At 35.0% G+C, this 15,018-nt stretch overlaps 1 protein-coding gene across 1 annotated transcript; it reads right to left on the reverse strand.

Annotated features, from left to right (window-relative positions):
• Window positions 1-353: 353 nt before the first annotated feature.
• LOC308635408 (indoleamine 2,3-dioxygenase 1-like) lies at window positions 354-12,926 on the reverse strand. Its single transcript, XM_081269826.1, is given in 11 exon segments — window positions 354-986; window positions 2,204-2,352; window positions 2,788-2,839; window positions 4,011-4,128; window positions 4,538-4,637; window positions 6,003-6,017; window positions 7,194-7,234; window positions 7,237-7,314; window positions 10,988-11,107; window positions 11,232-11,327; window positions 12,759-12,926. Coding segments are annotated over 11 exon segments (1,224 nt in total). The 5' UTR covers window positions 12,858-12,926; the 3' UTR covers window positions 354-630.
• Between the last annotated feature and the right edge of the window lie 2,092 nt (window positions 12,927-15,018).

Genomic DNA, 15,018 nt, shown 5'->3' on the forward strand with positions numbered 1-15,018 from the left:
ACAAATTCATGCTAGAGTGTTAGTGCTCAATAACCTAGGAAGAAACTGCATTTCAAAGGTGACCTCTTCTTGTATGTCCTGATAGATGTGTTCATACATTCATTCATTCAGTAGTTATTTGCTAAGTATCTACTAAGAGCTGAGGGAACACAGGTCCAATAAATAGTACAGAATGTTTCTGGCACCCTGAAGCTTATTGTGCAAAGAGAATACAAATAAATGAGTAATTATGAACAAGCACTAGCATTTTGAAAGTACCAGAATCCACTGGCCTGCTGAAGGGATAATAGTGTGGAGTATACCTCATCTGGAGCAATATTTAATGGTAGACAAAAATGAAGCAAGATTTGTTAGATCTTACATGATTCTTTATTGAATTTAATCATTATATTCCACTGATAAACGTTACAATATTTCTAATGTTATTTGTAGCATCCTTATACTATCATTTTTTGTTATTTTCCTACATAGATCCATAGATAAAAGAAAAAAATATTTAGAAATCTTTTTATGGTGTATCATTAGTAAATTACTACCTATCATTAATTCATGGGTCTGATTCAATGAACAGTGACAGGAAAATATGTCAATTTCTGTGCTTCAATGAAATGTACCCTTGCTGGGGTTACATTAACGATCCTTCAAAAAGGACTTCTTGGTTGTGTTTCTTACAGTCTTTAGGAAATTCATGATATCAGTGCCTCCAGTTCCTCTGTTTTCTTGTCCGGTTGGCTCTTCTGCCATTTCATTTTCCCTGGGTTTCTGGCTTGCAGGAATCACAATGTATTTTGTTACTATTTGCAAATGGTAGCTCCTCAGGGAGACCAGAGCTTCCACACACTGATCAAAAGTTTCCTGCAAGCCAGCATCATCTTTTGAAACAACAAATTCACGGACTGATGGACCTGTCTCTAAGAAGCAAAGAAAGTCCTGATGTGCTGGTGGCATGTATGTTCTCATGTCCTGGAGGAACTCAGCAGCAGGTCCTAAAGGAACAAGATAAAGACAAGGTAACAGGGAGGCCAAAGTCTTCACCAGTCAGGGGAGAAGGCTGAGGGAGGTCAGAGCAAATGGGAGATCACTGCTGGGAACTATAACAAAAAGTTCTGAGGTTAAGATCACCCTGTTTGGAGGATAAACAGTTATTGGGCTGCTACCAGCCAGCCATGGTAACTACACAAAACTACAGTTAATCCTGAAAATAAAATGAGCAAAAATTATTTTTCATACTAAGAATGTTCATATGTGTTTTCTTTATCATTTTTCTACTATATTTGGTTCTTCCAAGAGGCTGATGTTATAGGCAGGGTATAAATAATCTACACTTGTTAGGTCATGACATTGAGTTTAAAAGAGTTTAAAGGATCATTTTAAATTAAGAAAAAAAAAACACTTTCACCTAGCCCAGTGCTTTCCTCTTAGTATATAAAATAGAAGCTTAAGTGGGAAGAAGTTTTTCTAAGAAGAAATACATATAAAATACATATAAAAGTGGCTCATCTTTTTTTCTTTCTTTTTTTTTCTGTGTGTGGTGCCTCATACATGCCAGAAAAATGCTCTACCATTGAACTATGTTTTCATTTTATTTTATTATATTTTGATGGAGGGTCTTGCTAAAGTGCTAAAGATTTGAACTTGCAATCCTCCTGCCTCAGCCTTCCCAGCAGCTGGGATGACAGGTGTGTGGTAATGCTCCTGAAGAATGTAGCTCCTCATTAAACTCCTGTGCAAGCCTGTTTGGGCTGCTGGGTCCATAGGATGGCTGCACACAAGATATGCCAGGCCTCTCCTGTCAGTGCGGCCTTCATCTCCCCAAATTCTGCTCACAATTGGGTTTCATTTGCAGGTGACTTTCTTTCTGAATCTCATCCTACATTTTCAGAACATGTGATCCTGGCTCCCCAGAGTCTATCAGCCTGTAATTACATATTCAAATCCAGATTGAGAGAAGGATGAATTGGATCTGGGTTTTGGCTCTGCCACTTTCTATCTGTTTAACAAGAAGCCTGTCACATTATCCTCTTAAGTTTTTGCTTCTTCGTCTGTGAAATGGGATGATGGCCATGTAATCCTTACTTTTCTGATTCTCCTGAAAGCATCCAATAAGCTCAGATGAGATGCCAAAGGGAAGAAGCTTTATAAATATTAAGACACAAGTTGTATTATTGCAAGCGATGATTACTATTTGCCATTTTCCACTTACCTCCACCAGCAATCTGCTCTATGCCCAGAAGGATATCAAGACTCTGAAATATGCTGCTTTGGGCAGCACTTCCCCCTGCATATTTTCTCGGGGCGTCCCAGACCCCCTCATACAGCAAACCCTCTGACAGCTGGGGGTTTCCTTTCCAGCTAGACCAGGAAGGAAAGAAAAAAATCATTCTTTATATTAATTGTCAATTTTCTGATTTAAAATCTTGCTCTAGAGGTATTAGAAGGTGACAAGACAGATTTTGTGATTCTTTATCCAAATCTCTCCCTAATTTTCATGTATGCGAATAATAATGCTATTCTGAGAAAATTTGGTATAAATACTCCCAGAAAAGACACTTACCTTTGCACTAGCCAGATCATTCACTCTATTTAAAGTGACAAGTTTCCCCATTCCCCTTCTAGGGCAATCCTGGACCAGTAATAACAGAGAATACTATCTATTCTTTTTCTACAAAATACATTTTTAGCATAATTGTTATCCAAACCTCATGAATGGTGAGGCACCATCAATAAGTATTTGGTGTGTTTTTATATTAGTTGAAATAAACCAAATTCAAGCATAAGACTACATACCCAGACAAATATATGCGAAGAACATTGAAAAATAGTTTGGGGTCCACATACTCTGTAAAAAGATGGAATATGTTTAATTAAGACTCATTAGAGGTATACGGGGAGTTCAAGGTGTTGTAAATAACTCACAGGATTTTATAACAGGTTTCAGGAAAGGGATCAGGTCAGTCTATGCAGAACAAAGCCCATGTGGACAAGCCCTTCTCACTTTTCTACCAATTGTGGAGATGCCAGGCTCATCACCCATGTCCATGGATTGGGGTCCACTGTCAGACTGCTACATTGCTTGTTTAAGAAGCCACCCACCTCCTTACTCTACATCCTCAGGCCAGTTAAACTGTCAACATTTCTTTAGTACTGCTATATATTCTTACTGACACACAGATAAACTGCTTGCAAGAAATAAACCCGGGATGGAGATAGGACTTAGTGGTACAGCACTTGCTTAACATGTACTAGGCCCCCAGAAGAGTGAGGGGAATAAAAATTTAAAAACAAAACAAAACAAACAAACACAGCAGCCCCATGGACTATATATATCCCTAGGTCTCCCTCCCCAAAACTTACTAACATTTGATCTGAAAATGTGTCTCCTTTGCCAAGGAGCAATCAGCAGTAGCTCCAAGCCCAGTGATAAATACTCACATATTTGTTAAATCTGTTACCTGGTAGGGCATATGCCCTTTTGCAAACCTTTTTGTTGTCGTTGTTGTTGTTTTGTTGTTGTTGTTGTTTGTTTGGTTTTTGTAGCTTTCTAGCTGTTAATTTTGCAACAACTTTTGAGCTCAATGGCTTTTCTCTGTTGCTTCTCAGTGAACTTGTGAAGAAGCAGAATTAGCAAAGACCTCTTATCAAGCAGAAGCTAAGATTTTTTTTTTCAGAATTTAAAATTTCCTTCCCATTTAGCAAATGTCTTCATAATTATTAGAAGCAAGCAAAAATCTCTTCAGAATTAAAGAGATCTGGCATGAAATTCTGGCTTTACTAGTTACTACCTGTGTATCCGTGTTTTATGTCTTTGAATTTATATTTCCTTATCTGTAAAATGGAGATAATAAAACCTACCATATGGAAAGTGGAATTATTTAATGAGATAAATATAACAAGTGAAACCACGCTCACTGACGGCTTTTTTTTACTTTCATTTCCTAACCGATTGTACCCTTCCGACAATCAGAAACATCTGACTGTTCTTAGAATGTTGTAATGTGTACAATACTTGCCATGAATTTCCTGAAACACTCTTAGGGCTTCTTTCAGAGAAAAAACCACATCAAGAAGTGCCTTTTGCAAAGTATCCTGGTCCTGCTGTTTCACAGCACTGAGTATAATGGGAATTGCCTTAAAAAATAAAAATAAAAGACAAACATGTAAGATCTCCTACCACTAAACGTTGATATAAAATTCCCCCAGCTTAACCCACAAATTAAATTTATTTCTTCATTTATATTTTTAAAAGTCAAAAAAATGGATTATGTCATTATGTATTATTAATGACAAATTGCATTGAAAATTTTCATTGCTTACAGGATTTTCAAATTTGATTCTAAATATATGACCCCTAGTTTTATATTTTAGATGATACACAAAAGCAAATAAAATATTTTATAAGATAATCTATTACCCCCAATTAAGTGATCTTATGTTGTATTTAACCAACATAAAGTCAATTCATGCTACTATAATTCAGTTACTAAGGAATTACTCTGTTATGAATTGACATAAAAATTTCAAAATTAAGTGGACATACTTTGATTGCAGGAGAAGCTGCTATTTCCACCAATAGAGAAACCAGGAAGAATCCTTTACTGCAGTCCTCACCAGGAAACGAGAACAAAATGTCCATGTTGCTAAGAAAATCAGGTAAAATGGGCAATAATTTAGCAAAATCACAGCATATTTTAGTATAACTTATAGTTTGCAAACATGTTAAATCAACAACTACACACACACACACATACATACACACACAGCTATATTAGGCACACTATCTAAGATCATACAATTAGTAATAAATAATATGTAAAATTACACTGGGACTTGGAATTTTGTTCTAGAATTAGAACTAGAAAGTCCACAAATATTACTGTTTCTACTATTCCATTAAATAGATATAGATATTCAAGGTTTTAAGAGAAATCTGAGGTAGAGTTTGAAGGAGTAATTTTTTGTTTAAATAAATATATTAATTTTTTTTCTGTGAACCTCACTCAATTTATCAGTGGCTTATTTGATATAAAGGAATTGACCAAGAAATTCAAATAACTTGGTTAGACCCTATTTTTCTTTTCTGTTGAAGTCTTGGCATTGGTACAAAAATGGTTTCAATGTCTGTGTATCTGTGAGTTTTGTGGTAGTTAGAATTCTGGTTTCTGAGGTCAGACCACCCCTGTAGCTTATTTGCTTGCTGTATGTCCCTGGGCAAGATAAGTGATAATCTTTTTATAAATTTATTTCTTCATCCTTTTCTCCTACTGTTATCTTCATCACGCTCTACAGTGACACCAGCTAGCCTTCAGCATTGATAATGCACCAAGACTTCTGTCAGTTCCAAGTCTTCACACTTGCTGTGTCCTCTGCTATATAGACTGCCATCCTTCCTGTCTTCTGGACTCACTTCAAATAAATTGCCTCATGGATTCTTCCCTTTAAATATGTTATATGATTAGATAATTGATTAGACTTCCTAGCAGTTTATCTTCTTGTCCCTTCTATTAATCATGCAACATTATACAATTTTCATAAGTTGTCTTTCCTTTCCATTAGTCTAGCTTCACTAGGAAAAGCTTACACCTTAGTTTCTCCAGCCCTTGGCTATGTCGAGTACATAGGTCAAAAGTAATAAGGACTGGTAAAAAGCAAAATCAAGCAAACAAAAACAGGTTTCTTTATGACTACTTATTGACATTGTTAACTAGTTCTGCCCAGAGAGCTTATTGGATCACAGATACATAGATGTATGTTCATTTTGTATTTAGGCATATAAATTCCATAATTCATATCAAGTTGTATTTTTGTGTCTCTACCTATAATATTAAATAGACATGGTCATATTAAAATCATAGATATAGTTTTAAGGAATGGGATTATTTGCTCTTTTAATAATAACCTAAATTATTTTTGCCTGAATTCAATCAACTATTTAAAAAAAGTATTTGTAATACTTTGATAATCGACATTCACTTTGAATAAAAAATAGTTCTTCGAATACTTACTCATAGGTCATAGGCCTGGTAGAATGAATCCGGAAGCCATGAGCCAATTGGAATAGAGAAAGAAAGGTAATTGAAATCAAATGGTTTTTGTTACTATTATCAGATTAAATACTACTGATCAAACTGAGGTAAGACATAGGTAAAAAAGAAAAACTGGTGTTTTCTTTTGTATCTTTAAAGATTGCATTGGAAATATTTAATTTATAAAACAAATTTAAAAATTAAATATGCAAGGAACACATAGTAAAAACTCATTATTACTGTTAAGATAATTTCTAGATCAAATCTTTTCATTTTGTGGTACAGCCACCTGTAGAACACTCCTTCCTGTATACACCCATGGCCACAGGTCTTTGTTGGAGCAAATCCCAACACTGAGGGATAGGAGTGGCCTCAATTCTGTGCAGTCTTTTCTGAGAAGCAGACACTGCTGCTTTCCTGCTGAAAACTCTTACATGCAACTTACTACTTAAAAATTAATTCAAATTATGATGATAATAATAAAAATATCAATTAATAATAGAAGGGAGATTATCAGAGTAGAGCAAAGGAATCAAGGGGAGGGAAGAATGGAGGAAAAGGGATGTTCTGTGGAAGGAGATTGATCAAAGTGTGGTATGTGCATGTAGAATATGGTATAATGAGTTTCAGTGTTTTGTATTAATCATAATATATTAACAAAAAAGGTAAGTAAATTAATTAATTAAAAATAGATTGGTAAAATCTCAAAAATGTGTTAATCCAAGGAACTAAGGCACCAAAGCATATATACTCTAGGGTTTCATTGATACAAAATGCAATAAAAAACAAACTAATTTCTGATAAGACAAATTAGAATGTATTTGCCTGGAAAAGAGAAGGGAATTGAATAAAAAGAGACACAAAGAACTTTTCAGAGGTCACAGAAGTACTCTGTGGCTTGTAAGCTTGTTTGGGGACATGGTTACATGCATACCTATATACAAAAGACAAATTCAAATTGAACATTTAGAATCTCTATGTATTTTACTATATGTTAAATACACAGCACTCTCTCACTTTTGTACATTTGTAGTTTCAGACACAATAGTCCAAGAAACAATAGACAATACCAGAGAAACTATACTGTCAAAAATTAAACCAATAAATAACTACATCTTGATTTAAATAACATACATTCCAATTCATCTGGTATAATCACAGTTTACATACCCACTGGGATCCTTTTTCTTCCAATTTGCCAAGACACAATCACAGAATAACACAGAATAGGAGGCAGTCCCAGCTTCTCAGAGAGTTTGCAGTAAGGAATAGCAATGTTGCTTGGCAAGACCTAATTAAAACACAATACTTAGTTTGAATAATTGAAGTGTGTTACTTTTTTTGCTGCTTTCTGGGTACCAAAACCTTGACTGCTTTTGTATAATGGCATTTGAAACCAAATAAGTGGATTTTTTTTCTTTTCCACATTTCATTACTTAACTCTGGTAATTGTTAAACATTCATGTTTTGAATTTGGGTGGGCATAATTTGGTTCTAAGGAAGACAAAGAACAGAGTACAAAGCCTGTGTCTTTTACTTCCCAGTAGCCATGGGAGCTATTTTCCCTCCTTCACTCATCCATTTATCCCACGAATAATTATTAAGTAATTTTTCTATGCAAGACACCACATTATTCACCAGCAATAAAAATATAAAATTGATTATGTCAAAGATACTCAAAGTCTTTGTAATTAAGACTTTTGGATATGAGACAGTAGAAGTGCAGTTTGCTACTCTTGAAGCTCAATGCAGAAGGAAATTCTCCTGGACACTTTTTTTTTTTCCCCGTGAAAGATTCACCATAGGACCTTGGTGCTTAGTAAGTCTTTCAGATTTAATTGTCGTGGAAGAAGGGAGCTCCTTTACCCTGGCTTTGTATTTCACTGTAGAAATAACTACATCAACTGAGACGGCACTTTTGGCTAAACTCTTTCATTCTCTCTTCTTCAGAGGAGGTATAGAGGCTCATGGAATTGCTGAGTTTGGAAGTGAAAACACAGCTCAGCCCCTTTTTCCTCCTCAACTCTTCATTTTCTGAACCTGCTACTTGTACAATCTGCTCTGCAATCAGCCACAGAATAAAAGGCTTCTGCCCACACAGGGTGATTCTGCAGTCGTCTAATGCTGCCTAACTAGATGGCTAAGTAGGCAAGCTGATGCTGAGAGCTCTTACAGCCATTCACTGCTTCCTCCTTTCCAGGCAAAGTTCTCCAATAACTCCCTTAGCCATGAAACTAACATTTTATCCTTTATCTGCCTGACTTCATCATCTACTATCACCTAGCTTATAATTGTACTGTCCCATGTAGTAATTGGGATAATCATTGTCATCAGCAGCCTGTGGCTGATATATGTGTGTATCTAAGGAGGGGAAGAACAGGGATTATGGCCTGCCTGGGGTAGTGGATAGAGATGGTATGATGATAAGTCATAGGCCACAGTTTTGTGAAAACCACAGGAGTTATAACCCAAGTCACTCTCCATTAGCTTAATGACTTTTGAGGACTTTAACCAGGAGAACAGAATGTTAGGACAAAATCACTGGTCATCAAATCACACTGGGATGTATACTTTATGTTGCAGAGCTTGTGCTTCTAAAGACTGAAACATTGTAGCTGGCAAAATAGTTACATTTTTCCAAAGAAAATTTTTGTCCCTCTCTGATTTAGATAATGATCATAGGGGTAAAAGGGGTGACATTTAGTTGAATAATTAACTCGAACTGATCTGGAAAAGGAAATAAAGTGCTCAAACATGTCTTTATTACAGATACAGCTGCTATGAAACTCAGATGATAACTTCTTGCCAATTCTCAAGCAAAATGTGATTTATATTGATTTACATTTTGTTTATTAACTTTTTCTTTCTTAATAACTGCCCCACTGAAATGTGTTTTTACTGGTTTTACAGAACTACTATCTCCTGAGACCATTTTCAGAATGATAAGACTATGAAATCAGGATAAATTAAAAATACACTTTCATCTTTTCTTTCTTAATTCTGACCTAAAGTCTGATACATTTATTATTTTTCAATTACACTATATGCCTTCTGGTCTTCACGTTCTTGGTCAGTGTTTTTCCTCTTTCCTTGTTTTTCTGTCTTCTGAGCATTAGTGGTGACACCAACTACTATTTAAGTCCTCTGTATTTCTGCTCAGGGCAACTAGCATAGACTGATTTTCAGTACAGACACACATATTTCTAGCAAATCTATTGAGATCATTCACTTAAAGAATTTTTAAGTTAGATTATAAGACTAGAACCAGTTTTAGACTGTTTGGCATCATCCCAATCTGGATGTAGTAGTTTAATGATTAGCATGAGTTGTTCCCAGGATCATGCAGAACAACAACTTCTATCCCTATGTGTCAGAAATGACTCATCACATGGGTGGACCATATGTGGTCACCTGCCTTTAAGTACAGTGTGATAAGAAAAATAACTAAATAAAACACTAATTAGCTTTGCTAAAAAAGGAAAGTGTTCACTAAGTGGTAGAAGACGCCCTTTGAATCTTGTTTATTCTTAAATTCAGAGCCAGGTGGGGTTGGGCACACCTGTAATCCCAACGGCTCCAGAGGCTAAGGCAGGAGGATATAGAGTTCAAAACAAGCTTCAGCAATGGCCAAGGTGCTAAGCAACTCAGTAAGACCTTGTCTCTAAATAAAGTACAAAAAATAGGGCTGGGGATGTGGATCAGTGGTTGAGTGCTTCTGGGCTCAATACTGGGTAACCTCCCCCCAAATAAATAAATAAAGTTCAAGTATTGGTTTGATAAGATTGTGGCTGCCAAATAAAATACAGGATGTCCAACAAATTTGCATTTTTCAGGACACACACATACACTAAATAATTGCATATCTGAAATTCAAATTTAACTGGAACCCCTGTGTTTGCACTGGCTCAATCTGGGACCACTACAAGAGATGGGAAGGCAAGGATTTTAGCAGCATTACAGGACAGATACCGAATATGAGCCTAATTTACAATGTGATCATCACTGCTATTTTTATTTTAATAGTAAGACTATGACTGACACATGAATACATACCTATAAATATATATAAAAGATGATTTAAAATTAAGGTTGTTTTATGTTGATAAGAGTTGAAGGAAACCAAGATACTCTTCTATGTTGATAGATGGAAGCACTTACACATTAACCATGAAGAGCCATTCAAAGATATTTATTGTAGTGTCATATATAATACTGATTTTTTTCTATTTTGGTACCAGAAATTAAACTTAGGGGCACTTAACTGCTGAGCTACATCCCCAGCCCTTTTTTGTATTTTATTAGAGACAGGGTCTCACTGAGTTGCAGAGGGCCTCTCAAAGTTGCTGAGGCTGACTTTGAACACTGCATCCTCCTGCCTCAACTTCCAGAACTGCTGGGATTACAGGCACGTGTGACCATGCCCGGTTTATAATGGAATGTTTTTGAAAAGTTAAATATTTATCAATAGAAGATTTAGTAGGTAAGCAAAAGTTCAGTAACTCAATGAACAGTTGTACATTATTGCAAACAATTAGGATGATTGTGTAGTAACTAAAAAGTGTTCACAATATAATTAAAGAAGTCAAATGCATATGTGTATGGATAGGATGGAGCAACTGTGTTATACAAGAAAAAGGCAAGTATAATCATAACAGTTGATATGCTAAATCAGTAAACTGTTCTTTTCTTTTCTTTTTGTTCTCTCATCTTAACTTTAAAAGTACAGTTATAGTACTTTTTGAAATTTTTTTCTTATTTTTTTCTTTCTTTCTTTTTCTTTTTCTTTTCTTTTTTCTTTTTTCTTTTTTTTTTTTTTGTGGTACAGGTGATCAAACTCAGGACCTCACCCATGATAGGCAAATGCTCTGGAACCTATAACCAGACACTGGAATTGTTTACATTAAATATCAATTGGATTTCATTTTCACTCATGTTGCGTAAGAAATATCAGAAAATCTCCATACCTTTCGGACATCTCCATCACCTCGATCCCACACGTATGCCATCGTAATGTATCCCAGAACCAAATGTGCGAGTCGCTGTGACTTATGTCCTTGGAGCTCATCAAGGCTGAGCAGTGGTATCTGAGAACAAATGGAGAGACTTGACCCAATTCACTCTTGACCCAATTTCTAATTTAGGCTTAGAAATCAACTTAAAAATGTTAAGCAACCATACAAGAAGACAAATGTAATATATATTTCAAACCTTCTCAACTTCTGCTCGAAGTTGGCCATTCTCAATCAGTTCAGGAAGATTTTTAGCAATGAATATCCAGGCATCATAATCATGAGGTAGTTCCTCCTTGAAAGAAAAAAATAGGACTTTGATTTGCTAGTGGAAGTTACTGTAAAATAGTGTTGGTTTCCTGAGGATGACTCCCCTTGCTTCTAAGTACATTTTGTGCATCATTGCCCCAACAAACCCGTACATGTCTGAAAACACCAGCCTGTGCTTTCCACCTGACAAACAGGGCTCAAGATCTTCTCTGTTTTCCACCTCTTCTCTCTTTAAGCACTTTCATTTTGCATCCTTTTCAAAATTCAACCCAACAGATGCTCTAAAACCTTCCTTAGTATACCATTCAACATCAATCTTCTCCATTATAAATCCTATGGAGTATATCTTACATGTTATTATTAAGTAATTTTGTGTTTTATATTTTTTCCATTTCAACTAGATTTTAAGTTCTTTGAACAGAAGAAAATCTCATTAGTGGATTGGGCTTTCTGCTCACTAATTTCATATGCATTTCTCATTTAATTCTTTTTTTTATCTTTTTTTATTGGTTGTTCAAAACATTACATAGTTCTTGATATATCATATTTCACACTTTGATTCAAGTGGGTTATGAACTCCCATTTTTACCCCGTATACAGATTGCAGAGTCACATCAGTTACACTTCCACTGATGGCCACAGAGGTCTGCTGGGACTTTACCCCTTTCCTTGACCTGGGTCGCACTTTTCGGTGAGCTTTATACCATACTCTCCACTCTCCCAAGACTGTATCTTACAGGGTTCTTGTCTCTACCTTGCTGGGTTCCAAAATCACTCACCTCAAAATTCAGCTTTTATTTGTTATGCTGGTGCTTCTTTGTGAAAGAGGTGAGTGCTGGGCACCTCTGTATGACTATCTTGCCCTCTGACTCTAAATGTGTGATAATTAAAATATTAATGATAAATTGATATACGTGGCATTCTTTAGAATACAACTTAGGGACATGTAATTTTGAAGCAAGCATTTTTCTCCATATGCATTGTGCTTTATAGCTAAAACTTGCAAAATATAATTGTTTAGGTATTTCATACTCATTTGCATCTTACTCTTAGTAAACAGTAACCATTATTCATATAAGACGAAAGTTACTTGATGTATCATTTCATAAATCAAATCAAATCAAGAGCACAAACTTTGACCAGTTTGACAGATATCACTAGATAAAGGGGCTTCTGCATGACTCATGGACATTTATAACTTTGGCCTTTTCAGAATACCCTCAGAAAAAAACGATTGTAATCAGTCAACTTTTGTTATCTATAGTATAGTCCTTTTGTAAAGGTAAAATACCTTCCATGGTTTCTTTATTTAATCATTCTTAATTTCTATTAGGTAAATAAGAACTACATATATTTCTGAGTTTCTAGGAGGAAAATTTGAAGAACAGAGAGACACAGTTATTCAAACTCTGCCTCCAATTGTGATATTTCCCCTTATTTCACCACCCTCTCTTACCAGTGGATTTGGCAGAGCGAAGCCCAGATCTTCATCTATATGGTACTCTTCAAGGATTTTCCAAGAATCTTCCATAAGTGATATTTTATCATGTGCCATTCTTGAGGTCTACTCCACTGATCCTCCTCAGCCTCTAAGAAGTTTCAGAACATCTATTTTTTATAGTCATTGTTAGAGCCAGTGACTACAGCTTATCACGTAAGCAGAAAGAAATGACTTCCACTTTTGGGATAGTTTCATTTTCTACTTTCTTTATTTGTAATTTGATAAACAATAAAACCACAAAGCATCTTTGTTCATCATATGAAGAAACTGAAAGTTTGCATTCATTATCAGGGATTTTTCAAAAAGAACATCATTTGCTTATTGCTATATGGTAAACCATAAAATTTTTGATTGAAATAACAAGAACAATGGGAACAGGTGACAAGGAAAAATTTTCTTTATGGAAAAATTCAAATCTTCAATTTAAACAATTTTTACCATGGCTATATCTCTAAGTTATCATTTAGTCAATCCAGCCATTGGCTTTCATTTATACTTACAGGGGTCTTTGAAAACTATCCATGTCTTATTTTAGAAGCCCTGGAATACAATGCATGAGACACTGAAGTGCTTATTGCCAGTGGCTTTGAAGTAGAAAAAGTAGAAGAACATGACAGATTTGAAAGATATTACCTCTCCACCTTCCTATTTTTCTTATAAACATTTGCTTATGTTCTCTCTTCTTTACATTCATAATAACTCACTTATAGGGAAGTTTTCTTGCATATGTACTATATTTGATTGCCAGGGAATAATGAAACAATATGCTTGCACATTTGTAGACTTTTTAATATGTTAAAAGTCAAAGCAAAGGATAAAATATATTGAAACTGTTTTCTTTTTCAAAATACAAAATTTATGATACATTTGGTAAAGGTTTTCAGGATGCATGAAAGTCTCTCTTCACTGTGAGATTTTGAAAAGAGAAGAAGTCATATCTCCTTTTGATTATCAAAAGGAGAAAATAGGGAAAGTTATTATGCAGTACATTAATAGAGAATATAGGTTTATGATCCAGGTTATCAGGACTTGAAGTAAATTTTACTAGCACATAGTTTTGGTTACATTCTAAATAGCTCTCACACTATTCTTTATTACATTATGGCTTTTCTGTAAGCATTGGGCTTTACAAGAATATGTCCACTTTATTAAAAAAAGGTAAGGGAAATTGAAACCAAAATTACAAAGCAAAGAGAATACAATGACTAAGCTTCTATAAAATAAATTATTCAGTAGACTCAAATTTAGAACCTGGCCCAAGTTGGGGGTGGGGTGGAGGAAGCACAGGGAAGGACAAATCACTAAGACCTGTCACATCCACATGGAAGACAATAATGCTAAAAAATTCTTGAGAATTAGAAAATATGTGAGTATTAATATGATTTTTTTCCTTCTTGAATATGTCTATGAGTGAGTCTGAACATGGAATGAAGTTTTGGATTGTTTTGACTTGGAACTATGTCTCAGAATTGATTTTTAAAGAAGCTTGTCTTGGTAAAATGATTTTTTGACTTGGCTTATCCAGTTACCTCACTGAATCTATCCTGTCTTTGCAGGAACAATAAGGTTTTACTGCTCCAATTTTACCCCTACCTTTTTAAAATACCCCATAATCTACTTCTTTCATATTTCTGAAACGCTATTCTCAGTTGGTCTTATCTTCATTTATTTCAATTTTTGTCCACTCTAACCATATCATTATACTATTGTTGAATAACTCCTTTCACATGGCTTCTGAATAGCATATTAATTTTATGGTCACATTTGGATTCTTTATCTTCCTCTTTAGCATTTTACTTGTGCCCAGGTCACTATGTTAGAAAACACTTTACCCAGAACTCAGCATTTTGCTTCATGACTTCTTAAGTCTGAGCCTTTACTTGGATCTGTTTACCTTGTTATATTGCATGATTTGATTATTTGGTTACTCTTTTCTCTATAATGATTATATTTCCTGACTTATCCCTTTTGCTACAGACACATTTCTAATGCCTGGTGCACATCTCTACCTGAAAACCCTGTTATTCTATTTCATTGTGGACTTCTTTGACATCATCAGTATTATAAGTAGATCTACAGAGGAACTTTATTCAGAGCTGTGCTAAACACACATTGATTCCCTCTTAATATGGCATTCTTTATAATGCATCCAACTTTCTCCTTATGTTATGTTATGGTAATTTGTAAAATATAGTTTTATTTTCAAATGAAGAGA

The sequence above is a fragment of the Spermophilus citellus genome (assembly GCF_964194105.1).
Source record: "Spermophilus citellus genome assembly, chromosome: 16".
NCBI lineage: Eukaryota > Metazoa > Chordata > Mammalia > Rodentia > Sciuridae > Spermophilus > Spermophilus citellus.